Genomic DNA, 27,601 nt, shown 5'->3' with positions numbered 1-27,601 from the left:
TGGCAAGCAGAAGTTCCAAGGCTAGGGATCGAACCTGCACCACAGCAGCAACTGGAGCCGCTGCATCGACAATGCCAAATCCTTAACCCACTGTGCCACAAGAGACCTCCAGAACACTCTTCTTTTAAGAAGTTACATGGCTAGCTCAGAAGAAAGGAAAAAACTAATCTTTGTGGTTGAGCAGGCACTGCCGTCCTTGAGAAGCTCTGGTCATGTGTCATGTAGATGCACGCTGCACATTCAAAGAGGGACGGAGGCCCCAACAAACATAGAGAAGTTTCAGAGTTCCCGTTGTGGCGTAGTGGTTAACGAATCCGACTAGGAACCATGAGGTTGCGGGTTCGATCCCTGGTCTTGCTCAGTGGGTCAAGGATCTGGCATTGCCGTGAGCTGTGGTGTAGGTTGCAGACACGGCTTGGATCCCACATTGCTGTGGCTCTGGCGTAGGCTGGTGGCTACAGCTCCGATTCGACCCCTAGCCTGGAACCTCCATGTGCCGCAGGAGCGGCCCAAAGAAATAGCAAAAAGACCAAAAAAAAAAAAAAAAAAAAGAGAAGTTTGTTTTTAAGTTTTCTTGTCCTGTCTCAAAGTATAGATATAATTTCATAAGAGAAGGGACTTAGCTATTCCAGAGTTCAGGGGAAGAGCATGTCAAGCTGGCTTCTTTGGGAAAGGTCATGCCTGTGGTGAGCCTTAAGGAATGAGTAGTTTTCCGTCAGAGGGTGAGGCAGGTAGAACATTTCAGGTCAGAGCAGAAATGCAGAGGTCATGGTGGCCTAGGTGTAGAGTCGAAGAAAGGAGGAAGGAGAGAAGAGGCTGGAGGAGGAAGTTTTGGGGAAGATGAGTTCTATTTGGGTTACATGGAGTCTGTATCACCCCAGTGAAAATTTAGCAGGAAGCCGGGTGTGTGGCACTGAAGTTTATAGGCTTAATCTGAGATGGAGATGGAGATTTAAGAGGGAGGAAGTGAGAGCTGAAAACATGAGAGCGTTGATTGAATCATCTAGGATACATGTACAGAGGAAAGCAGACATTTGAGACTAGAATACAAATGAAATGGACTTTTAGGAGTTCCCGCTGTGGTACAACAGGATTGGCGGCATCTCTGCGGCACTGGGACGCAGGTTCGATCCCTAGCCAGGCACAGTGGGTTAAGGATCTGGCGTTGCCACAGCTGTGGAGTAGATCAGAGCTGCCGCTTCGGCGCAGATCTGATCCCTGGCCTGGGAACTCCATATGCTTGGGGAGGCCAAAAAAGAAAAAAACAAATTATGGGTAGAGAAAAAAGAGCTCAAGAAGGAGAAGGAATAAATAGAGAGGTGGGAGCAAAGACAAAAGAGTCTGGCATCATGGAATTCCATGGAGTAGAGTTAAAATCAAGGTGTGATGTTGAGATGAATGGCCTTGCTGTTCTGGCAAGGTAAGCACTGAAAAGGTGAAGGCATTGCAAACATCCGTATGAAAAGTTTGGATCAAGAGTGAGAATGAAAAGCATGGTGTTAAGAGGAATGAAGCTGAAGATAAGTGGTCTCCTTGAGAGAAACCTGGATGAGAAAAAAGAGGTTGGGGACCCAGGAGGTCAAAGGATGAGGCTGACGCTGAATTACTTGGAAAATTCAATAGGGTTTTAGACTGAAAAGGAAAAGCTAGTAGAAGGGTTGAAAACATAGGAGAGAGAGGAGATGACACACGGGGGGAATTTTCAGGGGAGGAAGAGCTCACACACTGAGGCTGGGGAGCTGGGGGGAAGGGTGCTGCCAAAGGATAGCCTTGCATTTTTTTATGATGTGGGAGACAAGGTTCCTAGACAATGAACAAATATTCTGTGCAAATCTCCCTACTGCAGGTCCCCTCTCTTGTCTGCAAAGAATTCACTCTCCCTTGGACCAGCCATCTGCATCCTGCAGAAACATTGCACTTACACTATGGGAAGCGGCACCTCGAACCCACATCATTTTACCTTCCAGAACACAGAGAAAGGTACGTGCTTCCCCGAACATATTTTGGGTATCCCAAAGCCTATACCGTGTAGGGAGGAGCTTCTCAGGGTAGGCAGGACATCATTACATTTCTGCTCATGTTGACTGGAAAATCAGCTTCTCCTCCTTGTGCCATGAGCACCAGAACTCTCAGCTGAACATGCTAGGACTTGGTCAATTATACTTAACAGAATTAAAATTTGCTCAAGGAGTCAGTGTGGTCCATTGGGGTTTATCCCAGATAACACCTTTATAAGTAAATGAAGTAAGATTGGGCAAAAGGGGGATGAACCAGCATTCCAGGAGCTCCCATTGTGGCTCAGTGGAAACGAATCCAACAAGAAACCATGAGGTTGTGGGTTCGATCCCCAGTCTCGCTGAGTGGGTTAAGGATCTAGTGTCGCTGTGAGCTGTGGTATAGGTCACAGACATGGCTTGGATCCTGAGTTGTTGTGGCTGTGTGCCGAGGTCCAGCCCCAGCAGCCAGGGAGTGCCGAAGGAGAGGATGGGCTACAAACGGCGGGAAAGAATTGGAGCCAACTCCTCAGCTGCATGCTGCAGATGACCCAATTTATTAAATGAAAATCATCAGTTTTTATACCATTTCACAATCAGATTTCGTGTAAGATTTAACATTAACATTTGATTTAAAGTCCTTTTGTTCCCTCCACCCGAGATACAAAAAAGTTTAGTTAAAACATGTTCCTTTCAACTTCAGATTTTCCTACAAGATTACAAACTTAAAGTTTCACACTGTATTTTTCTTAAAAGGTCAACAACAGTAGCTATTCTATTCTATATTAAGAACAAAGCTTTAATAAGTAATAAACTATGATACCTAACATTCTTTAACTAAAGGTGTATGTGTTAACAAAACGCATGAAAGCCTTGGGCTCATGGCATTCTTAAAACCACGATTTATTTGGCGCCAACAAGCTAAGCATTTAATCTATTGTGCTGATTTACGTAAGTTCCAAACCACCAATTTCAACAGAAAGGAGTATTATACCCAAAAATTAACAAATGCCCCCACAAGGGATGAAAGTTACAAGTGACACTGTTAAAAATATATCTATTATAGAAAATAGCAATTTATAGGCCAAACAACATTTGCCCAGCCCCAAACTTCTTTTTAAGTAAAGGGACTGAAATCATAAGTTTCCCCTGTATACTCTCACAAAATAGGTGCCATAAATTGTTACTCCAAAACAAAGGCCTTTTCCATTACATTGTTTAAATAACTTCATTCTGTTTTGGTTCAAGTGTTTTACGTACCCAGGGCAAATCTTTAGCAGTAAGAAAGCTGTGAATAGAGATAGAAAAGGAAAGATAAACACAGAAAAATAGATTAACATATTTTTTAGGGGATGTCATTTTTATTTTCCTGGAACCGATGTCTTTCAAGGGATTGCTCCGCAATCCTTCTTCTTTCTTCAGCTTGTCTGTAGCTCTGCTAACCAGACAACCCCCCCCCCCCCTGCTCTGCTAACCAGACAAGCCTCATGCAGGTGCCGACTGTGGCTTTGCTTTCTTTACTGGAGCAGACCTATGGCTCCCGACAGCTGTGGTGTAGGCTGGCAGCTGTAGCTCCGATTCAACCCCTAGCTTGGGAACCTCCATATGCCGTGGGTACAGCCCTAAAAAGCAAAAAGAAAGAAAGAAAGAAAGAAAGAAAGAAAGAAAGAAAGAAAGAAAGAAAGAAAGAAAGAAAGAAAGAGCGAGCGAGCATTCCAGATAGAGGATACAGAGGTGGTGGAGTAGCAAGAAGAGAGGCATATTCAAGGAAAGAATGGTCTGTAGTGGCCAAGCTGGAGGATGGCGTGACATGAGGCTGCTGAGATACGCAGAACCCAGGTCACTCAGAAGCTTGTAGGATTTTAGACTTCATCCTAAGGGCATGAAGAACCATTGGAGAATTCAAAACAGGGTGTTCTAGAATAAGATTTACATGTAGAAAAAGCCCTCCTGCCTTCCATGGGGGGATGGGTAAGAATATAAGAAGAAAGAACAATTTAGAAAATTCCGAAGTCATCTAATAAAGAGATGACGCCTTGGTTCAGAGTTGGTGCCAGTAGAGATGGAAAGAAGAGAGTGACTTTCAACATTATTCAGGAGGTGGAGTTGACAAGATTCATTTGATTACATGTTTGGAGTGGGGGAGAAAGATGAATCAAAAATGACCTCACTGGGAGTTCCCGTCATGGCGCAGTGGTTAACAACTCCGACTAGGAACCAAGAGGTTGTGGGTTCAATCCCTGGCCTTGCTCAGTGGGTTAAGGATCCGGCGTTGCCGTGAGCTGTGGTGTAGGTGGCAGATGCAGCTTGGATCCCACATTGCTGTGGCTCTGGTGTAGGCTGGTGGCTACAGCTCCAATTAGACCCCTAGCCTGGGAACCTCCATATGCCGCCTGAGCAGCTCTAGAAAAGGCAAAAAGACAAAAAACCAAAAAACAAAAACCTTTTTCCCCTAATGATATTTATGAGGTATTATTTACTTTGTCTTACAGTATTTTGTCCTACAATTGTTTTTGTCCTAAAATTATTTGAATAAGTTTTAAATTATTCTGAATAAGTTTCAGAATAATAATAACAATGCTATTATAACAATATGATTACTGTAAACCCCTTAAGGTTTCTTTGTAGTTCTTTTTGTCCTTTGGGTATAGCCTCTAGGGATATACAAATTACTGAATTTTCAAATCATTTGAAAGAACTCCTTTCTGTGTGGTTATGCCACCAACTTATACAAGGTTAGATCCACTTGTTGAACTTTTGCTTTTGATTTTTAGAGATTGATTTGTTTACATTCTAATTTAAATTCATTTTATAATTTCATAAGACATTTATATAATTCCCATTCCAATTATCTAGTGCTGCATAACAAACAATCCCACAACTTTAGTGGCTTCAGACAACCATTTTATCCTGCTCACAATTTTGTGGGTCAGGAATTTGCAAAAAATTTGCAAAGGAATTTGCTGGATGGTTTGCCTGTGATCCTTGGGGCAGTTGGGGCAGGAGGTTCTGCTTCCAGGACAGCCCTTTGCCCCATATCTGGTGTCTCAGTACCCCTTGGACTTTGTTCCCCATGTGGTTGCCTTGTCCTTAATATGGACTTTTAATAGCCAGGTGTATTTATCCCAGGTGTACCCTGGGATCTAGGCTGCACAAAGCTGAGGAAGAGGAGTCTAAGCCTATCACACTGCATTGTTGGGAAGGGGAAGGGGTAGAGAATCTTAAACCATCTTACACTGCACAGCACCCATCTCAATTAAAGGTAACCCAGGAGCTCCCGTTGTGGCTCAGCGGGTTAAGTACCCGACTAGTGTCCATAAGGATACAGGTCCGACCCCTGGCCTCACTCAGTGGGTTAAGGATCTGGCGTTGCCACAAGCTTCGGTGTGGGTCGCAGTCTCGGCTCAGATCCAGTGTGGCTGTGGCTGTGGCTGGCAGCTGCAGCTCTGATTCAACCCCTGGCCCGGGAACTTGCCTATGTCACAGGTGCAGCCCTAAAAAGAAAAAAAGAGAAAAAAGTAGAGATAACGCAGGCTCTAGACAGGGCTGGAAGGGAGAAAAAAGGGAGAAATAGTGGCATTGCCTGCTCTCCCTGTCCTGAGTCGCTGAAGCAGTAAAGAAGATGTAAGTATATCTAGTTGGCAGCACTTGCTGTAAAATGCTTGAGGCTGGGTGTTAGCAAACCTTTTCATGGACATGGATGGCAGTGATATTTCTCAGCGTTGCTTACACTTCAGCACAAGGGAGAATCGTGCGTGGGGCTTGTTAAGACTGCAGATTCCTGGGTTCCCAGATGTTCGTCTAGGGTGAGGTGCAGATGTCTGTGTGTTTCCTGTGAGTTCCCAGAGTCTTTTTTTGGATAAGTAGCACCTCCTCTGGGCGTTTCACTCAATCCTCTGAAGAGGGAGTTACAGAATTCAATCCCCCTCACTTATTATTTTGTGAGTGCCTTGAGAACATACTTACACTATGGCATTTTTTCCTCACAGAAAATCAAATGCAGCTTTGCTTAAACTCTTCTCACATTCTCTTTTCCTGCTCCGCTACTCTATCTCCTCTTAGAGAAATCAGTGAGAATTCCATCAGCTCTCTAATGCAAGCTAAACATGTTAAATCAATCTGCTGTTCACAAGGTTGACCTGAGTGAATCTGCAGGCTTTCCTTGTAATCCACAATAATCCACAAAGTCTCCATTCACCACCAGCCACACATTCAGGCCCTGGGGGCTTATTAAGGAGAAGCTAGTTGCTCATGAGGACAGCTCTTCCCTTCTCTGGCAGCAGTGCTTGACCGCAGCTTCTAATGTCAGAGGAAGAATTAGACCTACTCACGCCTTCCTGGGCTGCACGGTCACCCAGCACAGGTCCTGGCAGACGGAGAAGCCCCAAGGCTGCCCTTGGCATTGGACAGTCAGTGCAATGACAGATGTATTGTGATGGGGACAGTGAGCCACAGGAACATAAGAACATGGGGACAGCAGCACTTACCACTGCATGACATGATGGTACGAAGTCATTTGTGTGTGTGTGTGTTCTTCCCAGGTATCCTCTAGTTCATCTTTTTTTCCTGAGGACACAGGTCTAGGAAGGTGACTTGCCTGAGGCCTCATAGCTTGACAGGGGCAGTTCTAGGCCTGGAGCCACACTCCTGACATCCTGTCTGTAGTTACAGTATCAAAATGTGCTCCCCACCCTCTGACCCCTGCATCCTACCACCCGTTTTGTTTTTGTTTTTGCATTTGAGCGTGTTTCTTTTTCAACACAATTTTAAAGGTTTGTTTCCATTTACAGTTATTGCAAAATGTCAGCTATATTCCCCATGTTGTATAATACGTCCTTGTAGCTTATTTTAGACCTAATAGTGCCTCTTATTCGCTTCCCCTATCCTGCCTCTCCCCCTTCTCGCCACCTCCCCCTGCCCACTGGTAACCACTGATTTGTCCTTTATGTCTGTGAGTCTGCTTCTTTTTGGTTACATGCACTAGTTTGTTGTAGTTTTTAGATTCCACATATAAGTGTATCACACAATATTTGTCTCTGTCTGCCATCTTTCACTTAGTACAATGCCCTCCGTGTTGCTGTACGTGGCAAAATTTCCTTCTTATTGATGGCTGAGCGGTACCCGCAACATCCTACTTTCAAGGTGCCGCGTCCCTTGCTCGGCCTCTCCACTTTACATTTCCTTCTCAGAATCCAACCTTTCTACCTCCACGCATATAAATCTTTTCATCAAAAAGTGGGATTCCGATGAAGGAGGCAAGCTGGGGGGTTGGGGGTGAGGGTGAGGGATGCTGAGCCACGAAGGCAAGTAGGGACACCCGCTGCCCCCTCCCTGTTGGCTTTCTGATGAGTTGTGAGGTGCCCGGTGGGGGCGCTCACTGACTTAGCCATTATTTTCAACTTTAAAAGTTGGCAGGAGCGACGACAGAGTTGTTGCCTCTTTGACGCTATCAATTCTGTGTGCTAAACTATCAGATGAATGGTATTTACTGGGTTTTTGTTTGGTTTTTGTCTTTTTAGGGCCACACCCACGGCATATAGAAGTTCCAGGCTAGTGGGTCAAATAGGAGCTATAACTGCCAACCTGCACCACAGCCACAGCAACAGGAGAACCAAGCTGCACCTGCAATCTACACACAGCTCACGGCAACGCTGGATCCTTAATCCCCTTAGCAAGGCCAGGGATCGAACTCCATTCTCAAGGATGCTAGTCAGATTCGTTTCCGCTGAGCCAGGAATGGGAACTCTGAGAAAAATTTATTGTTTGTTCCCACTGTGTCCTGTACCAGGATTTCTTAATGGAAGGTAGTTTTATTACTTGTGTCCAGAATGATGAAGTTTCGAAAGAAAAGTTTTAAGTTGAACTGACATTATTCTGCCCACTTGCTAGGATAAGTTAATTAAAACTTATGGTATGAAATCGCTAAAATGAACCTTTAAATCAAAATAAAACATTTGGAAGAAAGAAAAATTATGAATTCTCATAACCCTCCAGTGATATTAGGATAACTAACAGCTAAGAATGGAGGAGGGGTGGGGCGCGGATGCAGAAAGGGAAAGGAGCGCTTTCCCCACAATCATGTCCCCGCGCTACAGTGGGAGAGGCACCTCCCCTCTCCACCGCGCCTCCGGGCCCAGAACCCAACACTCAGCCTTGCTTCTCCATCTGTGTCACAGCCTTCAAGGCAGCGGCCCTGATCCAGAGGTGGTTCCGGCGCTACATGGCACGCCTGGAGATGAGGCGGCACTGCACCTGGAGCATCTTCCAGTCTATAGAGTACGCTGGGCAGCAAGACCAGGTCAAGGTGCGGAAGGATGGGGCGGGGCCACCTCCAGCTCCACGCCTCCTGGGAGGGGGGGAAGAAGGAGGGAAAAGAGGGGAAGGGCGGAAAGGAGGGGGAAGGGTGGTGGAAAGGGGAGGGGGAAGGGTGGGGGGAAGGGACGGGAAAGGGGGAAGGGGAAAGGGGGGAAGGGGGAAGGGAGAAAGGGGGGAAGGGAGGGGGAAGGGGGAAGGGTGGGGGGAAGGGACGGGAAAGGGGGAAGGGGGAAAGGGGGGGAGGGAGGGGGGAAGGGTGGGGGAAGGGACAGGAAAGGGGGAAGGGGGTAAGGGAGTGGGTGGGGGAAGGGGGGGAAAGGGGGAAGGGGGGAGGGCGGGCGGCCGGGGCGGTTTGGCCGCTCTGGACCCCTCCTGGGTTCTCTTTGCGTCTCTACAACGACCTTGGATTCTTCCGTAGCTCCATGATTTCTTCAGCTACCTGTTGGATCACTTCACCCCCAGCAGTCACGACGAGAGTGAGTATGAACTGCCACAGGGCACGCCGTCCCATCTCAGGGTCAAAGATGTCGGGGTAAAGTGGGGGGTGCACCCGGAGTGAAAATGTGGATCCGGTGACAGCCAGGGGATGCACGAGGAGGCTGACATCTGGTTCTGCTGGAAGCACACCTGGAGACAAGGGTTTGAGGGCAAAGAGGGTTTTTTAGTAAATATAGGAAACACTGGGGGTGGGGGAGGGAGTGGGGGAGGGATTCAGGAAAGGGGAGGCCGGCAATAAAGGGTGGGTGACTAAAGCTGCAGTTTGACTAGGAAATAGTGCAAAACACACCCCCTGCCGGCCGCAGTCTACCCCAAGGTAGAGGGAACGGGAGTCTGTTTGTCAAGGCCTGAGAATCTTTGGTAGAAGGCTGCTGGGAGGGGCTGTAGGAAGAGAGAGATTCATGCATTTCTGGCCTGCAAGCAGGGCTCTCTGCAGATCCAGGAAAAAAAGCCCTCAGCTAGAGATGCAGGGGCAGGCATTTGAAAATTAATTGCCAGCAAGTCTAGGGCATCTGCCACGTGCAGTAACTACACCAGAATGTCTGTGAAAAAAAATTTTTTACCATAGTTTTCCCTTTCTTCCTGCTTATAAGCCTAGGCCCCTAAACTTCTGTACTTTCTAAGTCAATCTTTTAAAATAAAAGTGGAGGGAGTTCCTGTCATGGCTCAGCGGAAACAAATATGACTAGTATCTGTGAAGACATGGTTTGGATCAAAGCATCTGGCGTTGCCATGAGTTGAGGTGTAGGTCGCAGATGCCGCTCAGATCTAGTGTTGCTGTGGCTATGGTGTAGGCCGGCAGCTCCAGCTCTGATTTGACCCCTAGCCTGGGAACCTCCATATGCTGCAGGTGTGGCCCTAAAAAGACAAAAATAAAGTGGAATGGAAATGACAGAGCAGCATTTTTCTCCTTCCTATCCTCATTTGTCATCACTCTGCCCTTTTTCTTTTTTCTTTTCTTTTCTTTCTTTTTTCTTTTTTTTTTTTTTTTTTTTTTTTTTTGCTTTTTAGGGCTGAACCTGCAGCATATGTAAGTTCCCAGGCTAGGGGTCAAATGGGAGCTGTAGATGCCAGCCCACTGCACAGCCACAGCAACACAGGATCTGAGCCAAGTCTATGACCTACACCACAGCTCACAGCAACACCAGATCCTTAACCCACTGAAGCCAGGGATGGAACCTGCATCCTCATGGATACAAGTCAGGTTTGGAACCTGCTGAGCCACAACAGGAGCTCGCACTTTGCCCTCTCCTTTGTCCTCTCCTGTGTTGGAGCCGGTGCCATACGCGCCAGGTCCCATTTCACGTATGGTCCAGGGAATGAATTCAGCATCGCCTGTGACTGTAGGTCTGGTCATAAGCCAGCCACCCTTTCTGTCCTGACTAGCAGATTTCCTGAACCGCATATTCACTGAAGAGAAATGCCCCCAGGACTCGGAGATGGAGAGCTGCGGTGACTACGAGTCCATGGAGGTGCCGGGCAGTTACACGGGGCCGCACCTCTCCTTCCCGCTCCTTCCCGAGCACGCAACCGCCCTGGTGGAAGCTTTCAGACTGAAACAAGTAAGCTCAGCCAGGGGACCTGGGTCACTACCAGTTCCATATCCTGTTACCAGGAGAGCAGACCCAAGGCAGAAGGAATGACCCTGGATTTAGGGTGTTTGTATCAGGGATCCACTAGAGAGATCTGACTCGCCCTTATTTAGGGTGGGATGTTGGGGTTGATGAGCCAGTTTTTAGGTCTTGAAGCCCTCCCTCCTCATCACGTCATCTCTTTGTTCACTCATCGCACAGGCGATTGCTAAGTACTTCTGTATGTGAGCTCTGTTCTAGGCACTGGGGATACAGCAGTGAGCAAGACAGACGCAAATCTCTGCCTTCATGGGGCTGAAATTTTAGTGGGGAGCCAGATAGTAAAGAGAAAATAACAAAGATATAAATTATGGAATATATGAGAAGGTGATACGAGCTGTGTCAAAGCATCAGCTAAGTTCAAGGTGAGAGAGGTGGCAGTTTTGTAGAATAGTCTGGGAACCACCACTGAAAAGGTGACTTCTGTGCCACAAGGATGCCTGGGGAAAGTGTTCTAGGCAGAGGGAGCAAGTGCTGAGGCAGCACCCTGCCGGGACTGCTCAGGGACATCAGGAAGTCCACTGTGCCTGGAGAGGAGGAAGCCAGGGGACAAGGATTAGGAGATGGAGGCACAGAGGTGAGTAGGGTGGACTTTTGTTTTTCTGAAAGAGGTGAGCACAGGAATGATATAACCCAGTTTTTTTGTTTGTTTGTTTGTTTGTTTGTTTTTTGGTCTTTTTTTTTTTTTTTTTTTTTTTGCCTTTTCTAGAGCTGTTCCCTCGGCATATGGAGGTTCCCAGGCTAGGGGTCTAATCAGAGATGTAGCCACTGACCTATGCCAGAGCCACAGCAACGCAGGATCCAAGCCACATCTGTGACCTACACCACAGCTCACGGCAACGCCAGATCCTTAACCCACTGAGCAAGGCCAGGGATCAAACCCACAACCTTGTGGTTCCTAGTCGGATTTGTTAACCACTGAGCCACAACGGGACTCCCAGTTTTCGTTTTAAAATAATCATTCCATTTGCTGAACAAAGTATAGGAAACAAGGGCTGAAGCAGGGAGAGAGACCTGTCAAGAGACTATTGCAATAGTCCAGGCAAAAAGTGATAGTGGCTTAAAACCCTGCTGGTAGAGGCAGAGGTGGTGAGAACTGGTCAGATTCTAGCTCTTATGCCAGACTCCAATCCTTCCATATATATATATATTTATATTTATATTTATTATTATTATTATTATTGTCTTTTTAGGGCTGCCCCTGCAGCATATGGAGGTTCTCAGGCTAGGAGTCAAATTGGAGCTGTAGTTGCTGGCCTACACCATAGCTACAGCAATGCAGGATCCAAGCTGCATCAGCAACCTACACCACAGTTCATGGCAATGCCAGGTCCTTAACCCACTGAGTGAGGCCAGGGATCAAGCCTGCGCCATCATGGCTACTAGTCAGGTTTGTTAACCACTGAGCCACAACGGGAACTCCCTTTCCTCTTTTTACATGAAGATAATTCATTGTAGGAGTTGGGATGATTTTTCCAGTAATCATAGGATCACTCATTCCATGGACATATGTGCACTTATTCATACGTTGCTGAGACAGTCATGTGTTTCTCCCAAGCTAAAGGCAAGGAACGATTACATAGAGTGGGTAGGAAAGAGAACATCGGTTCAGTATTTGGGGCCATAATGAAAAGTACAAAGGCAGAAGATGGGTGAAAAAGAAAGGTTCTGAGCACAGGCTCCCAGGAGCAGTTTCCCAGGGTCCTGAAGCAGTAAGGTGAGGCCCATCTGCCCTCATGAATTTCTGCTGTTTTGCCTGCTCCCTCCTCTTCCTGCTAGGAGAGGCTCCACGCTCGCTACGTCTTGAATCTTCTACATGAAGCCAGGAAGCATCTGGTACAACTGCCAAACATCAACCGTGTCTCCACCTGCTACAGCGAGGAAATCACAGTGTGTGGTATGAGCTCCTCAGAAATTATGTGCTGGATACAAACAGAAAAGTCTGCCTGTGATGGGCGTGGGGGGGGAGGAGGGCTGGAGGGCACCTGGTGGCCATGTGACGGTCACAACGCAGGCAGGCCAGGTGCACACCTTGATACTAATTACATTTACATATTTTCTCCTCATCACTTAAAAGCGGGGGTGGTACCGAGGAGGAGAACTGTGGGCAGAGCGGGCTCAGCCTCGGCTATATTTTTCCAAGCGATTCAGATCTGACCCCAAACTCATGCTCTCCATTCAGAACGAAATTCCTGCAAAGAACCAGACCTTCCCTTGAGAGATGACAGTTTATTTATTGTACTCAAAAAAGCCTAAAAGCCTAGTGAATTGTTCCTTTCTACATTTATTCTTCTGCAGAGAGAAATCCTGTTAACGATAGTCTTCTCCATCTCCTTATGTTTTCAGCGATGTTTTAATATCATAGACTGCTGCCCCACACTTGAACTTAGGGGAGACCAATACACCAGAGATTGTAAACTGGCACTTCCAGGGCTACATGCAACCTGCACTATCTTGTTTGCCTCAACATGTTGTTACTTTTTTTTTTTTTTTTTTAGGGCAGCACCTGCAGCATGTGGGAATTCCCAAGGTAGGGGTCAAATTGGAGCTGCAGCTGCCAGCCAACACCGCAGCTCGTGGCAAGGCAGGATCCTTAACCCGCTGAGCGAAGCCAGGGATTGAACCTGCATCTTCTTGGATACTAGTTGGTTCTTAACCTGCTGAGCCATCACAGGAACTCCCGTTCTTACATTTCTAAAGTTTCCAACATTTGAACTTGGAGGATTTCATATTAAAATCCAAATTTCCAACTTCTTGAAAAATCTTGTTAACACTGACTTCTAAGTGATCCTACTTGAGTTGCAGCAACAGCCTCTCCAGTTCTCATCCGGGTTTGGAAACCTGCACTGCTCTGTCCTGTCTTGGCTTCACTGAAAATAAGTCATTTAATGTTTGTGATGATCATGCAGAAGAAACATTGTGCTTTCTGCTTTTAGTATGAACTATCCCTGCATCAAGGGAGGTTAATAATTATCCCTGTCCTACATATGGAAAGGCGGATAACTAAGTTTCTTGTCAGGTTTTCCTGGGTATTTTCCCTTTTATTTAAATTGAAATATAACTGATGTAATATTGCATTAGTTTTAGGTTCACATTAGGTGTTTTCCTTTTTTACAGAAGAAATTAGAAAAATGGTGAAGACCAATCAAAACTGATATTTTTTCTCCAATCAAAACTGATATTTTTTCTATCTTTCTTAGGAGATTTACATGGCCAATTGGACGACTTAATATTTATATTTCATAAGGTATGAATGCTCAAATTAAGTTCCTATCTTGCTCTGAGGCTTAAAATTCAAATACAGTATTTTAAAAATGCTTAAGTATGACTTGGGTTTTAAACTATTAGAAAATAGTATTTGTAAATAATATGTAGCAAATATGTAAAGTCATCACTGGATTACATTTTAGGGTTTTTTTTGTTTTGCTTTTTAGGGACACACTTGTGGCATGTGGAAGTCCCCAGGCTGGAGGTCAAATTGCAGTGGCAGCCACTGGCCTACACCACAGCCACACCAGATCCTTAACTCACTGAATGAGACCAGAGATCAAACCTACATCCTCATAGATGCTAGTCTGGTTCTCTGAGCCACAACACAAAGTCATAATTTAGTGTATTTTTTGTAAACTGTTTAAAAAATACAAAATCAAGGGTTAATAAAGGGAAAGAATCATTATTTGGAAAAAAGAAAATCACTAAACAGAGGGAATTGTTTATTATTAAAGCAACCAAAAGCTATTTTCATATCTATTTTTAGTTATCAAATACAGAGCATAGATCGAGGTATATAAATATTTGATTAATGCAATATTACTTTTTATACATATATCCTGCACTTCTCAAAGCATTTGCTAATATATTGTTTAATCCTGAGACATCTATGGCAGCTATTGTTACTATTGCTAGTTAAACACAGAGGGGCCGGAACTGCTCACAGGACTTGAAACTGCAAGTGTAGTGCCCTATGCACACGCCCCATGTCGACACTGTGGCTTGGGAATAAAGTGTTTATTTTCACGAGTGTGTCCTAAGCTCAGCCTGGCTAGAAAAGAGATATGAGATTAGTAGAAAATATTTCCATCTTTTATTGACATTTCATGTTGGGAGGAGAGCAGACAGCACAGAGTTGGCTTTTAGGGCTGGGGTGACTGTCAGATGCACACTGGCCTGACCTCACTTCTTCTTCCGTTCCTTCCACTGCCTCTTCTTGGACTTGCCTCCTTCTCGGGAAGAATGGCCTCCCGTCACCAGAGCGGGCCTATGTGTTCAACGGCGACTTTGTGGATCGAGGCAAGGATTCAGTCGAGGTCCTGATGGTTCTTTTTGCCTTCATGTTGGTTTACCCCAAAGAGTTCCATCTCAACCGAGGAAACCATGAGGACTATATGGTGAACCTACGGTACAAACCAAAACATGCTTGATGGTTTGAGCTTTACTTGTTGCAGGTGTAAACAGTTACTTTGCCAGAGCTGCTGCGTTGTTACTAGAAGTCTCCCAATTTTATATATTGGGGTACACAATATATACCATTTTAAAAGATTTTTTTAAAAGGTATACATTATCCTACTATTCTAATAAAGCCATTAAATTTGTTTTCATATATCCATATACTTAAATCACATAAACAAGGGTTCACTAGAGAAAAAGTAGAAAATACAGATAAACAAAAGAAAATTAAAATATCTCATAATTTCTCTACCCATAGATAATGCTATAATTGTAAACATTTCAGCAATTGTTTGTTTCTTTGCCATATATTTAAGTAGATGCATATAGAATCTGCATTTTTATAAAAATGCAATCATGCTCTAACTAATGTCACTAAATTTAATGTTTCTGCTTCTCATTCTAGCTATGGTTTCACCAAGGAAGTGATGCAAAAATATAAGGTATGCTGCCTTTAAAAGCAAAAGTTTCTCTTAGTTCAGAGAAGCTCAGTGAATTCTTTGAAACAATATCATATTGATATCATTTTCAGACACATGGCAAGAAAATACTAAAAATACTGCAAGATGTGTTCTGTTGGCTTCCGCTGGCCACTCTGGTTGATGAGAAAGTCCTGATTCTTCACGGTGGCGTGTCAGACATGACTGACTTGGAGCTCTTGGCTAAACTAGACAGACATAAGGTACTGATTGAGTGCTGAAGTAGCGCGGATTTCACCATAATGCCCCATGTCACTGCCAACATAAGACAAATGGCATCTTGACTCCATGCTGACTCCAGTTCACCAATACGGGCTGTTAAGAGAAGCCATTAAATCGTTGACAGGAGGAGGACTGGGAGTCCACAGCTGGAGTAAGTGTGCTGTGATGAATTAATATTTGCCATGGGCATGACAGTGGGGAGAGGCAACCAGTGCCATCTGTTTGCTGTCCCTGATCTAAGTACTTCCAACTGCTACCCCTCGATCACTGCCACCTACTATGCTTCCGTTTCTTAAATAATTCAGCTCATTGTCAGTTAAACTCGAATGTGTACTGAGTGCCTACTTCATGCAGGGTGGGTGTTACAGGCAAATACACAGATGATGATCAGTTGCAGTTAAACTCAACAACTATGGGAGTTCCTTTCATGACTCAGCAGTTAACGAACCCAACTAGGATCCATAAGGATTCGGGTTCCATTCCTGGCCTCACTCAGTGGGTTTAGGATCCAGCATCACCATGAGCTGTGGTGTAGGTCGCAGACAAGGTTCAGATCCTCCATGGCTGTGGCTGTGGCGTAGGCCAGAGGCTGTAACTCCAATTTGACCCCTAGCCTGGGAACCTCCATATGCCGTGGGTGTGGCCCTAAAATAGCAAAAAAAAAAAAAAGAAAAAAAAAAACCCAAAAACTCAACAACTATGTTGGTGGTGGTTTTTTTTTTTTTTTTTTTTTTTTTTTTTTTTTTGAGGGGAGGTTGGGTTTGGCCAGGCCTGCAGCATGTGGAAGTTCCCATGCCAGGGATCAAACCCACATCACAGCAGTGACTGGAGCTACTGCAGTTACAATGCTGCATCCTTAACCCACTGATCCACTAGGAAACTCCTAACAACTATGTTTTAAGTGCTTACTATATGCAAGGAATGTGCTAGCAGAGATGCAAAAATAACCAGTGGTGGTGCTTGCCCTAAAGGAATTTTACCATAACCAGCACAGGGAGGGGGAGAAAGGCAGAACACATTATACCCCAATATGAACAGGTCTCTATTTTTTATTTCATTTCAGAAGTGGAAAACTAGAAAGCAAAAATTCTATTTTTTTTTTTTTTTTTTTTTTGTCTTTTTGTCCTTTAGGTCCACACCCACGGCATAGGGAGGTTCCCAGGCTAGGGTTCCAATCGGAACTGCAGCCGCCAGCCTACGCCAGAGCCACAGCAAGGCAGGATCCGAGTCCCATTTGTGACCTACACTACAGCTCACAGCAATGCCAGATCCTCAACCCACTGAGCAAGGCCAGGGATTGAACTCGCATCCTCACGGATGCTAGTTGGGTTCGCTAACCGCTGAGCCATGACAGGAAGTCCCTATTTTCTTTTAATCATAGACCCTCACATTTGAATGGTACCTTTTAGCCTTTCTCCTCTAACTGCCCATTCACACAGGACTCCCTGCTGTGACATGCTTGACATTGACATCCTGTGACATCCAAGGACAAAGAACTTCTTATCCATAAGCCAGTCTACTTTGGGCAACTCTAATTGATATAAAAGTCTATGTTATATGAGTGACAAATGAAAGAACGTGGCTTTAGAGTCAAACAGACCTGTGTTTGAAGTGGGGAACACACACATCCTGGCTGGTACGGCCGCTTTGTTGTATTAGATTGTCCAAGGACCAAGGCTCCTTCTGTCTTGTTCCTCTGCCATCTTTAGGGTGTCACTCCCATGCCCTCATTTGCAGAGCCCAAGAAGGCTTGTTACCACATCTGTGTTCTAAGCAATAGACAGAAGAAGGAAGGGAAGAAGAAGACTCTTGTTCTTTAAAGACACACGGGAGAGGTTGCATACATGTCTTCTCCTCTCATCCTGTTGATCAGAATGTCATACATACCTGTACACAGGGCATGGTGGCTTCACTGATCTCTGTGGGACCAGCTTAATTTCAGTGTGATGGGTCCATGGCTTAGTTCCCTTCAGCTTCGCCAGGGAAGGGGCATACAGAGCACCTCATAAGGTTCAGTTCAGCAAGGATGGAGCTCCTCTTCTAGAAGTTTATTGTTCCGAGATTTCAGCAGGACCTAGTCTCCAGGACAGAAGTGGCCCAAGCAAACACCTGTAGGAAACATTTACGGGCTAGAAGCAAACTTAGAGCAGTTAGAGTAGCTCCCAATGATTCTACATACCTGACGGTATTTAAGTTCCTTAATGTGTGTTCCCTCCAGATCTTAAACCATTTCTGGGATGCAGGAAGGGTCTCTCATACAACTGTCTTTGGGGTTCAACTGGAGCTTGCCTCAGGGCTGGCAATCTTCACTCAAAGCAGGGCAACTGGGGGAGCTTTAACACAGGTTAAATTAATTTCCTGACAAATTTGAGTTATAGCCTTTTAAGGAGTGTGATCCATCTTTTCAATTTTGCCAGTAGCTCAGATCCACCAAGAAGCATGTAGTGTCCAAGGAAGGTTTAAGGTTCCAGATGCTTGAGTTATTATTGCTATAACATCCCCTCCCTTGTCACTTGGAATGGACATAGGAAACCCAAATATAGGAATAATTTCTTTTAGTAGAGCTTTAAGAACCTCAAGTTTTTGCAGGCCAGCAGAGGAATGCCTCTGCCCAACCAGTAAAAGTATCCACAAATACTAATAAATACCTAAGGTTCCCGTGGCTCTTAGCATCACAGTGAAGTCATCAATCTTCTCTCAGTCCAGCATTTGGAGTCTGAGCTCCTTGGATTAACAGCAGTGACCCAGCTTAAGGATTATTTTTAGCACATAACATGCACCTCTATATCACCTTTTGTATTGTCCTTTGCATGTCTGGTCCTATAATGAATTTTTTTTTTTTTCATGGCTGCCCTGGAGGCACATGGAAGTTCCTGGGCCAGGGGTCAAATCATTGCTGCAGCTGCTGGCCTATGCCACAGCCACGGCAACACTAGGTCCCAGCCGCATCTGCTACCAATACTGCAGCTTGTGGCAATGCCGGATCCTTGACCCACTAAGTGAGGCCAGGGATCGAACCCACATGCTCACAAACTATGTCGAATTCTTAACCTGCTGAGCCACAATGGCAACTCCTATAATGAATTTCTCAATCGGCTGGAGGGTGACATCTCCCACACGGTGGGTACTCCGGTTTATATAGTGTGTTACATCTTCCCTAAGGCATTCAGATACAAGGATCTTGCCATTTCTGTTATAAATCCACCCTTCCTAGGGTCAGCATCCTGAGAATGGCCGGGACTCATATCCGATCCCCATTCACTGGCTACATCGTCTTCAGGAAAATACTTTGGATAGCTCTTGTTAGATCCACATCAGGGATCAAGGCCAATACTGGGGAATCTTAGATATTTTAGTCCTGGCTACTAACTTTGCTGCTTGATCTGCTAGATTAGTCCCTCAAGCAGTCAGTCTGATTTCTGATATCCTGGAGAGTGGACATGAATTCTTTTGGCTCCATGACAGCTTCTAATACGGTTAAAATTTCTTTGGCAGGGAGTTCCCATTGTGGCTTAGTGGGTTACGAATCTGACTAGTAACCATGAGGATGTGGATTTGATCCTTGGCCTTGCTCAGTGGGTTAAGGATCCAGTGTTGCCATGAGCTGTGGGCCAGGGATCGAACAGATGAGGCTTGGAGCTGGTGTTGCTGTGGTTGCGGTGTAGGCTGGGGAACTGTAGCTCCAATTTGACCCCTACAGGAAACTTCCATATGCCGCAGGTACAGTTCCAAAAAGAAAAAAAAAAGGCAAAATTTCTTTGGGCAATTGTTTCCTTCTTCCCTGCAGTTAACAGTCTCTTTCTCCAAATGGCCCCATGGTCATGGACCACCAAGAAAGCATATTTGGAATCAGTGAAAATAGTTGCTCTCTTATCCTTACCTAGATGGGGGGCTGTTGTCGGGAGCCAGAAGTTCCACCTTTTGTGCCGAGGCACCCGGGAGAAGGGCTTCCACTTCCAGTGTCTTTCAATGAGCCACCACCGCATACCCAGCTTTGCACTGTTCCTGGTCCATTCTAAAGCTGCTTCCATCCGTCAGCACTGCAAGGTCTGGGTCCTCCAGTGGCCAGTCTGTCCAGCTGAACAGGACAGCTAGAAATGACCCATTCAGCTCTCTGAATACAGTCATGCTTAGGCGCTTCAGTGGCAGGATTCAAGGTAGAGGCTGCTTTGAGGAACATGGGGATTCCCCAGTAATACAGCCTGATATTTTCCTAAGCTTCCTGATGTTAACCAATATCCCCCTTCTGTTCTGGGGGGGGCGGGGGGTACACAGTGAGGGGATGCACCGTGATCGGGTGTCCTAGGGCAAACGCCTCTGCTTCTTGTATAAGCTCACAAATAGTTGCTGTGATCCAAAGACCAACTGGCCCTTAGTAACTGTAACTGCTGAGATATGCAGCAGGTCTCCTTACGCTGCCTGGGTTCTCCATCAGGACTCCAAGGCTGATTCCTTGTCTCTCTCATGAACAAATAAGTCAGCCCGGCTTCCTGATCTCTGGAAGACCTAAGGACCTAAAGCTAGCAGTTTTTCTTTGACAACCTAGAATGCCCTATGGCACTCCCTAGTCCAGTCCAGAGAGTCACCGTCTCCTCCTTTAAAAGCTTCCTAAAGGGGTTTTGCAAAGAATCTGAAGCTGGGGACCCAAAAGCTGCAGAACCCAGCCTTTCCCAGGAGCCACTGCAGTTGTCTCTTGGTTGTGGGTGTGGGAATGGCAACCCTGATGAGAGCTTCCTCTGTCAGGGAGCAAGTCTCTGTACTTGTGAGAGTTCAAAAGCCAAATATGTGGAATTTCCGTTGTGGCACAGCAGAAAGTGAACCCGACTAGTATCCATGAGGATTCAATCCCTGGCCTTGCTCAGTGGGTCAGGGATCCAGTATTGCTGTAAGCTTCGGTGTGGGGCACAGACACAGCTCAGACCCTGCATTGCTGTGGCTGTGGTGTAGGCCAGCAGCTGGAGCTCTGAGTCGATCCTTTGCCTGGGAACATCCATATGCTGCAGGTGCGGCCCTAAAAAGCCAAAAAAAAAAAAAAACAAAACAAACAAACAAAAAAACAAACCTAAATATTCAACAGAGGGCAGAAAATTGTGCTTTTTCTTGGACACGTTATAGCCTCATTCCACCAAAAAGTCAAAGTCAAAACCATATTCCGATCTGAGATATCCTTTGTCTTACAAGCAATCAGAATATCACCCACATACTGGATCAAGGCTCCCTTGCTTAGTTGAGGGTCCCTCAAATCTTTTGCCAGGATTTCTCTAAATATTGTGTGTGGTGGGTGGGGTGGGGGTTGAGGGTGGAGACCTTTAAATCCCTGAGGAATTACTATGCAGCAGTACTGTGGTTTAACTTTTGAATCTAGATCTTACTATTTGAAAACAAACCACTGCTGGGATTCAGAACTCAAGGATGTACAAAACAAGGAACTCCTTTAGCTCTAAGACAGCCAACTAACAAAAATCTGCAGACAAGCAGTGAGCCGGGTGTAGGAGTTGGAAGCTACTGGATGAATATCTCCTAAAATTTAATCGCTCTTAAAGTTGTGTACCAACCGATACTCATCTGTGCCTGGTTTCTAGACCTGTACGATTGGATTGTTCTAAGGTGATGACAGGAGCATATTAAATCATGTTTGAGGAAGGCCAGTAGCAGGAGTTGAATTCCACACTGTGCCTTTTCTTTCTTCCTCTGTTGTTCCCTTTTTTCCTGAACCTCATCTCAGCCATTATAAACTTTAAAGGCAATTTCAACAAGCTGAGACCTCAGCATCCCTAAAACCCCTTCCACCTTTTGCAGTTCCTTCTGTACATCGGGGATGCTCTGACCCATACAAGCTGCTTTGGTACCCCTCTTCCCAATCCTGCAAGAATGCAATCTCAATAACGTTCAAGTTTTGGCCTCTCTACGTCCAGGCCTGGGACTGCCTAGGAAGTAATTAGCGCTTGTCCAGTGTTAGAGAATAATCTCTGTTCTATTCCCTTCCATCTGGACCCCTCTTCAGACATCAGTCCAGTATAGCTGAGCCACTCTGAGCATCATGATTCCTAGTCAGATTTGTTAATCACTGAGCCACGACAGGAACTCCATCTTTAGATCTATTTTGTCCTTAGATCTATTTGCAGAAAGTTCTGGCTCATTGATCACTGCACTGAGTTCCGTGTATGAACCAGAACTTTATGTTGGTATCTTTGTGGACGGTGCCCCCTCAGTGCCCCTGGTGGCCCTCGGGCACACCGGGAATGGTTGCTCTCTCCTTTGGCTGTGCTCTGTGGCTTGACCCCCCTCTATGATTAGAATTCTTCTTGCTTGTGTCCTTGGTGTTGCTGGCTTGGTCCCAGTACCACACATGGTGAATCTGAGGCAGGGGGACCACACAGTCCCTTTGGCAAGAAGAGTATCTTTCTGATTAGGTCCAGGCTGAAAAGGCTCCCTTCCCCGTCCCATCCTTCCTCCGCAGGCACGAGGGCACTTCTCTAAACGGCCAACAAGGGCTGCCTCGCCCACAGCAGGCATCAGGTTTATTTCATTCCAACACCGCTCACTGCTAGGCTCCCTTTCTTCTCTGTTTGAGCATCTGTGGAACAGCAGGAAAGGGAGCAAGGGCCCCCGCCTTCCGGAGGAAGGTGCCCTTTCCCATTCTTGTCTAGAAATCGCTAGGTTCCCAGAAACAATGACCTGTATTAGCCCTTCTCCAGCGATCTGTGGTGGAGGACCAGGTTTCATCAATTTCTGATTTGTTCCGGATTAAAATTTTTGTAAAATACAATAAATGTGAATTACTAGAAAAATGAAATACAAACAAAAAATATAAGCCCAATGCTCACGTGTGTGAATGGCAGCAGCATCCAGTTGCTATAAAAGCTCCTAAACGCTGACTGGCAGTTCCGTGCTGACCCTGTCACGGGCGGAGCCCAGTGTGGGGGGCATTGACTTAACCCCAGAGAGCTGCTCAAAAAGGACCCATGGCTTCATTCAGCATCTGTATCTCTTCTGGACATTTTTAGATTGTTTCCACCTTGAGATACAAAACAAGAAAGGAGAATAAGAAGCAGGCGGAGAAAAAGGGGAAAGCCACCCAGACAAGCTCTGCCGGGAGACCCTCCCCGTGGTTCCTCCCCCAAAGCCACTCTTTCCCCTCCTCACCCCTGCATCCCAGCGCCCACAAAGCCCACAGAACCGGGCGCTCATCCAGCGTCCCCTGTAGCCTCCCTCTGGACCCCAAGGAGCTCTCCCGGCGGGTGCGGCGCTCGGTGGACCTGGAGCTGGAGAGGTGCCGGCAGCAAGCGGGCTTCCCAGTGATCAAGGAGAAGGAGGAGTCATCACCCTCGGCGTCAGAAGCGGATTTGGATGCTGACGAGTGGCCCGAGCCCACTCAGGAGGAGTGGAGGCAGGTGCGTGTGGCCAGGTGCTGCTCCCTGCGATTTGGAGGCATCCGGACGGACCAAGGGTTTCAAAAACAGGAACCAGTCTCCTCCTCCTGTGTAAATTCAGAGTGGGGTTTTTTCCCTGCCCTTTTCTTTTTCTCCCTGAGGTTAGAACACCCCAGAAGGCTATTAGTATTTGCCTCATGACTCATATACTTTAGAGTTTTATAAAAGAAAGGAAGATGTAGATAGGGGTTTTATTGCCTAAGTAAACTTGGTTTAGTGCCCTAGCATCTTTGGGGTAGGAAAGTAAGCCACAGTTTATATATGGCACATATGTCCTATTTCTGACACACGTACAAATTTCTGACATATATAGACATATGCATAATATATGTTTCTTTCTTTTTTTTTTTTTTTTTTTTGGTCTTTTCAAGGCTGCACCCAAGACATATGGAGGTTCCCAGGCTAGGGACTGAATCGGAGCTACAGCTCCAGGGATACACCACAGCCACAGCAATGCGGGATCCGAATAGCATCTGCAACCCACCCAAAGCTCACGCCAATGCCAGATCCTTAACCCACTGAGAAAGGCCAGGGATCAAATCCGTGTCCTCATGGATTCTACTCTGGTTTATTACCCCTGAGCCATGAACTGCATCACATGGCCACCCATAGCTGCAAGGGAGTCTGGGAAACACAGTATTTAGACAGGCGCATTACCATGCCAAACACCCTCAGTGAGAGTTCTGTTAGCAAGGACAGAGATGGATTTTGAGTAGGCACACACAGTTCTTGCCAAAGCAGCTGACTCTGACAGCCAAATGAGGGACCATTTCACTGGGGCGAGATTGTGGCAGGGTGACTGTTGTAATCCAGGTGGGAGATGACACAGGTGATCTCACATGGTGTTAATGGAACCACATGAGCTTGCTTTTGGTCAACCATTTTTGATCTACCAAAATAGCAACTTCTTAGGCTTGACTCAGTGAAGAAAAGGAGAAGTTACCATATGGCACAAGGGAAATCTACTCAATACTGTGTAATAACCTATACCAGAAAAAAACTGAAAAGGAATGGATATTTACTTTGCTGTGCATCCAAAACTAACACAACTTTGTAAGCCAACTATACTCCCAATTTGTTAAAAAATAAAAAATAAATGAAACATTGTACATAAAAATTTTTTTAAAAGGAGAGATTTCAGAATTGCTTGAGCTAAAATTAGCAGAACTTGCTCATTGTTTGGATGGAATGTGGTGAGAAAGCGGAGGAATTGCAGAGGCTAGAAACAGAGAGAGAAATAGTGAGTTTGGACTACATACTCCCGGAGTCACAATCCAGACTTCACCATCAACTTAGAAGTGAAACTTTAAAATGTAGGTCTCCTTGTGCAAAATAAGACTTAATAACAATGCGCTGATGTTAATCAAATGGAGTTTTTCTTAAAAGACAAGTATCAGGTGTCAACAACCGCAATACATCCAGTTACTTCATAAGTTGAATAAGACTATCAGTGTTTTCCTGAGTAGTCAAAGTAGAGTAGAATCTGCATTGCTAGAAAAATTGCTTGGCTCTTTTGCAAATTCTTTAAACTTTGGGGCAGTTACTTCAGGAAGAGCCCAAACACACTTTCCCAGGACCACATCTGGGCCGTGTGAATGCTGAGTAGAGGCTGTCTTGCCAGTCCCAGGACATCTGCCTTGTCTTTGGGACAAAAGTCCAGGAGCCTGGAGCACAGGTGCTGCCTGAGGAGTTCTGGCTGTGGTCCAAGCTTCTACCAGAGCTGTTCCCTTTTTGTCTGTTTCAGGTGTTAGGTTTCATATATGATTTATTATCAAGACAGTGGATACATACTTGTCAAGCAGTGTGCACACAGACACACTCACGTTGTAGGCAATAAAAAATTCTGGCGAGTTCCCACTGTGTTGCAGTGGGTTAAGAATCTGACTGCAGCAGCTTGGTTGCTGCAGTGGCATGGGTTTTATCGCCAGCCAGTGCAGTGGGCTTTAACCCACTGGTGTGGCCATAGCTGTGGCATAGGTTGCAGCTATAGCTCAGATTCAGTCCCCGGCTTTGGAACTACTATATGCTGTGGGTGTGGCCATTACAAAAAAAGTTCTGGAACCTCAGTGGTCCAGAATAGAAATGTATGCCAAATATTGACTGGATGGAAATTTACTCACTTATTTTTATTCAGATAGTTTCCTCTTCATCATCTCTCTCCTCCTCCTCCTCTTTCCCTAGGAGTGGTTCTGACTCCCTGACTAGTTTTTAGAAAAGGACCTCCCCCCACCGCCCCCCAAAAAGAAAAGAGCCCATGTCTCATCTCTCCAGGTGGTGGATATACTGTGGAGCGACCCCATGCCTCAGGAGGGCTGCAGGGCCAACACCGTTCGAGGAGGCGGCTGTTATTTTGGACCTAATGTGACAGAATGGTTGCTACAGAAATACAACCTGCAATTCCTGATCCGCTCACACGAGTGCAAACCCGAAGGCTACGAATTCTGCCACGGCCGCAAGGTGGGTGGACCTTTGGGCTCTCGCCCTCCTGGGTGTGGATGAACTGACACTCTCGGCGCCTCACATTCAGCTGTGTCTTATAGTTGTTATCCATTTACTCCAAGCGACTGGGTCCTTTATGTCATTTATCCTTGAATTTCGGACTCAAAAACTGTTTAAAATTTGATTTAGGCAACTACTTTCGCAGAGAGGAAAGTAAGAACAGATAAGGTCCCATTTCATGAATGGAAATAACAGCCCCATCTTTTCCCAGCCACCTTGTTCACCATCCCAAGTCTCAAAGTCTATGACAAGGTAACAGGATCTCTGTTCTGTGCCCCAGGCAGGGATTCGGGATTGCTTGTCTTCTCAGTAGCGTCATTAGCATCCCATCTAAATCTTTGGGCATCTTCAAATCTTAGGATGTCCACTTAGCCTAATGCACCTCGGATGAGCGTACTTCCAAGAATCCTAACTCTGCAGGAGAATTACAGCTTTACATGCTGGGAAAAAGGGCTAGAGATCAACTAAGATAAGAAAAGTTTGATGGGAATGTTAAATAGTTGTCTAAGCTTCTTCACTGCAGCACTTCTGAGAACCCTTTCTTTCCTACATTCTTTGTAAAGCTCCAAGAAGAGGTACAGTAGCTAGCTTCTCCCATTGTATTGACAAGGGAGGCACTTTTTTCACAGAGCATCTCAGAAGGCCCAACACTCTGTAGGAAGCTCTGCTCTGAGGCTTCACACCAGCTTTAAGAATTGGTCTGCCTGCTGGCTGGAATGGCCAGCCCAGCTTATCAGACTTCGCTTGCCTCTGAGTTGAACCAAATGCAATGTTTTCCATACCTCTGCTATGTCTCCTTGGGATAAAAATGTGAAGAACACATAATACAAATTAAAAAAAAAATTAATGTGAAGAAAATATGTGGGTGTCCTATCAGAATTCAAATTTTTACTACTTGAGTCACAACTCCTGTCCTATTAGCATTAATGACTTAAATAATAATAATAATAGACAAGGTTAAGGAGGAGCAGCCCTGAAAGCGGTTGAGCCCTATAGGACTGTGAAGAGTGCACCTGAGTGCCTGTCTCTCTTCTGTTTTGATTTAGGTGTTAACCATCTTTTCTGCCTCCAACTACTACGCAGTCGGCAGTAACAGAGGCGCCTATGTCAAACTGGGGCCGCCTTGACCCCTCACATCGTGCAGTTTCAAGCTAACAAGGCCACCCACACACTCACCATGAGGCAAAGGCAAGACTTTTCATTGAATGATTTTCGCAAAACCAGAATCCTAGTGTTCGTGGAATCTTTGAAGCCCAAATGTCATTACATTTATCCAAATCTAAGTCAGAATCCAAAATTTAACCATATCCGCCGTAGCATCTAGGCTAGACCTCATAACGGGTTCTTCTTTCTCTTCCACACTCTCTGAAATCCCTACCTACCCATGAATGGAAGTGACCAATGTGTCTCTTGCAGGAATCATTCTCAGTGGGATGCCTTGGGTGAAGTCCATGTATCAGACCACTAAACCTTTCCAGGGTCACTCTGCTATTTTCTCTCATCTGAAAGTGTTTGTCATACCCCATCAATCACAGACAAAGCTTCTCTCACTCTCTGGGAGGGTTTGGCACATGGATTTCAGTGCACACACTTGGTGACAATGCTCCTCTCTACCTGGGAAGGAAGCATATCATATCCCTTCAATGGCTTCTTTGAGACGATTCAGAGCTCTCACCTCATTTGAGTTCTCTGTACCCTAAGTGCTGGCTTTTTTGGCCACACCCTTGGCATTTGCAAGTTTCTGGGCCAGAGATCAAACACGCACCATAACTGTAACCAGAGCCACAGAAATGACAGCACCAGGATCCTTAATGCACTGAGCTACGAGGGACCTCACCCTAAGAGTTGTTATAAAGAATTCATATATTGTTTCTCAATGAACTGATGAAATATACACAGTGTTGCAAATTTCAGATTTCTAGTTGAGATAATTATGGAACAGAGGTCAAATCAGCTGGCCATTGGTTACACAGCTAATAAGGGGTGAAAGTTAAGCCTTGACCCAGGCAGTCTTATGTCAGAACCCACATACTTAATAACTCTACGATACTGCCTCCCACGAGAAGATGGCCCCAGTGTATATA

At 45.6% G+C, this 27,601-nt stretch overlaps 1 protein-coding gene and 1 long non-coding RNA gene across 5 annotated transcripts in view; one reads left to right on the top strand and one right to left on the bottom strand.

The window, feature by feature from the left end:
• The window catches only part of PPEF2 (protein phosphatase with EF-hand domain 2), a 36,105-nt gene continuing 9,018 nt past the window's right edge, over window positions 515-27,601 (top strand). The window contains 13 exon segments of the mRNA XM_021101456.1: window positions 515-1,980; window positions 8,171-8,298; window positions 8,728-8,785; window positions 10,194-10,369; window positions 12,218-12,335; window positions 13,639-13,685; window positions 14,671-14,837; window positions 15,291-15,327; window positions 15,417-15,566; window positions 22,593-22,979; window positions 25,290-25,475; window positions 26,564-26,636; window positions 26,639-26,705. Coding sequence (XP_020957115.1) covers window positions 1,926-1,980; window positions 8,171-8,298; window positions 8,728-8,785; window positions 10,194-10,369; window positions 12,218-12,335; window positions 13,639-13,685; window positions 14,671-14,837; window positions 15,291-15,327; window positions 15,417-15,566; window positions 22,593-22,979; window positions 25,290-25,475; window positions 26,564-26,636; window positions 26,639-26,705 — 1,649 coding nt within the window. The 5' untranslated portion in view covers window positions 515-1,925.
• On the bottom strand, window positions 14,500-22,509 carry LOC106504694. Of its 4 annotated transcripts, none has more exons than XR_002346714.1 (5): window positions 22,413-22,509; window positions 19,466-19,663; window positions 17,473-17,918; window positions 17,186-17,354; window positions 14,500-14,832 (listed from the first exon to the last, which is right to left on the bottom strand). It is a non-coding gene; the product is annotated as an uncharacterized LOC106504694 (long non-coding RNA). The 4 variants fall into 4 exon arrangements; XR_002346713.1 differs by having other exon boundaries at window positions 19,466-19,676; window positions 22,413-22,499; XR_001298364.2 differs by lacking the exon at window positions 22,413-22,509 and having other exon boundaries at window positions 17,473-17,694; window positions 17,765-17,918; window positions 19,466-20,471.

Source organism: Sus scrofa, chromosome 8, assembly GCF_000003025.6.
Source record: "Sus scrofa isolate TJ Tabasco breed Duroc chromosome 8, Sscrofa11.1, whole genome shotgun sequence".
Lineage (NCBI taxonomy): Eukaryota > Metazoa > Chordata > Mammalia > Artiodactyla > Suidae > Sus > Sus scrofa.
This window is presented reverse-complemented; position numbering and strand designations above follow the sequence as displayed.